At 38.4% G+C, this 1,998-nt stretch overlaps 1 protein-coding gene across 1 annotated transcript in view; it reads right to left on the minus strand.

Annotated features, from left to right (window-relative positions):
- The window catches only part of LOC125505183, a gene marked incomplete in the record, with an annotated part of 26,536 nt that overhangs the window by 11,881 nt on the left and 12,657 nt on the right, over window positions 1-1,998 (minus strand). The window contains 1 exon segment of the mRNA XM_048668472.1: window positions 865-923. Within this exon segment, the coding sequence (XP_048524429.1) occupies window positions 865-923 (59 nt within the window).

Consider the following 1,998-nt stretch of genomic DNA (forward strand, 5'->3'; position numbering starts at 1 on the left):
AAGTTTCTCAAGAACCATTCGAGCCACAGAATTCGTTTTGGCATAGTTGGATAGAGAATTGAATGGGGGGCTCACAACCCCCATGACCCCCCCCCCTGGAACCGCCCTTGGATAATGTAGGCATTTGGGTCAATGTTTCGGCTTCTTGGAAGTTTCAGAGGAAAATCAATAGAATTCAGCCGCTGATATGCAAAGCGGATTTCGGAAGTTTCCAGCCCCAACCTCAGCAGGAGATTGATGGTTTGCCAGCAAATTTCCCTTAAAAACTGTCCTCGTTGGGCCGATAACAACTTCCAAGTAAAAAACGTTTTTTCAAAGCCTCCACATGTTGGCAAGACTCTGAGTGATTCAACAAGACATCGAATCTTTTCATGTCGACTTCGGCCCAAAATGATTGACACAACAGGTTCTGGATATCCGAAACCAGCCAACATTTGCGTTGCCAGAAAGGTCATGGATAAATTGTCGACTTCCAGCAGTTTAATTGCTCGGTATCATGTCGCAATGTCGGCCTTATTTGCATCTAACAAATGGCCTTTTACTTATTGCAGACAAGCCAGTGGAAAGGCCGTTTTTCAAAATTGCAGGAAATTGGCTCTTTGCCTTCCAGCTACAGCAATTGATTGATTTCGCTTAATTTTAATTAATTAAGCTCGTGCATTTATTTGAGAATTCATTAATATGAATCCAGCAGTAATGTGAGGCCACATGTTCAGGTAGCAGATGTGGATTCGAGCTTATGATGATTTTCAATCACAAGCCAGAAATCGGAGTCATTTCCGGCCGAAAATTACGATTTTATAGGGCGCCATAAATTTTATTCCTTAAATCGAGCCCTAAACGCATATTTTTTGTGTTGCTTACCTTTACGTATGGGTTGATTGGTTCGCCGTCCGCTTTGTACAAATCGTGGCATCTTATTACTGAAAAGATCACACTTTAGTACAATGTGTATTAGAAAATTGATTTAGCAAAAATGAGGAGGGATAGAAATATGCACTCGACTCCATTAGATCGGGCAAGGTCTGGTTTAGATACTAAGCGAGTTTGCGTTTGAAATTTGATTTGTGGATTTTTTGGCGAATTTTTCAATGATTTACTGTTCTTTGCAGAGCGCAGTTTTGCAAGTCCTTGATTAAAAATTGTTTTTTTCAAAATCCGAAATAAAAAAAAACCTTGCTTGACAGCATTAGATAGAGCAAAGTGTGCGCTATTTGTGCAGCGAGTTTGAATTTAAAATAACTATTGGGGATTTTTTGGCAAATTTTTAAATATGACTTGCTGTGTTTTTATGAGGGGCGCTCCTGCAATACTCTGAATAAAAATTAACACCGCAAACCCCAGGAAAGCTTATATGGCGAACTCAACTGCACCAGATAGAGCTAAATATTCTCTCTTTATATCCAGCGAGTTTCAAAGTGATATTTTGCTCGAGGATTTTTTTGCAAAATTTAACTCCGACTTACTGGTTTGACGCCTAGCGCGATTGAACAAGTACAGAATTAAAAAATTATTGCGCAAAGACCAAAAAAAGCAAGAAAGTGCAGTAAATGGCGTTAGATAGAGCACGGCGAGGTTGATATACTGAGCGAGTCTCTATATTTTTGGCAAACCTTGAAACTTTATTGCCTTTTGAATGGCGCAGATTTGCAAGCCGTGGAATAAAAATTGTTTACTGAAAAGCGAAAACAAACACAGAAAGTGAGCTTAGTTGAACTAAATAGAGTAAAGTACAGTTTATAAAATCTAGTGTGTTTTAATTCTAAACCACCTTTCAGATTTTTTTGGCAAATTTTTAAGCTTGATTTACTGCTTTTAGCTCGCGCGGATTTATAGGACGAGAATTAAAAAATTATTGTGCGAACATCAAAAGAGGTAAAACAATGCAGTCAATCGCACTAAATAGAAAAAAGGACCGTTTGTATACCAAGTGACTCTTGATTGGAAATCAGCTTTCGCAATTTTTTGGCAAATTTTTAAATCTGACGTGGTTTTTTA

The sequence above is a fragment of the Dendroctonus ponderosae genome, unplaced genomic scaffold (assembly GCF_020466585.1).
Source record: "Dendroctonus ponderosae isolate FM_Combo_2020 unplaced genomic scaffold, Dpon_F_20191213v2 Dpon_F_20191213_7, whole genome shotgun sequence".
Taxonomy (NCBI): Eukaryota; Metazoa; Arthropoda; class Insecta; order Coleoptera; family Curculionidae; genus Dendroctonus; species Dendroctonus ponderosae.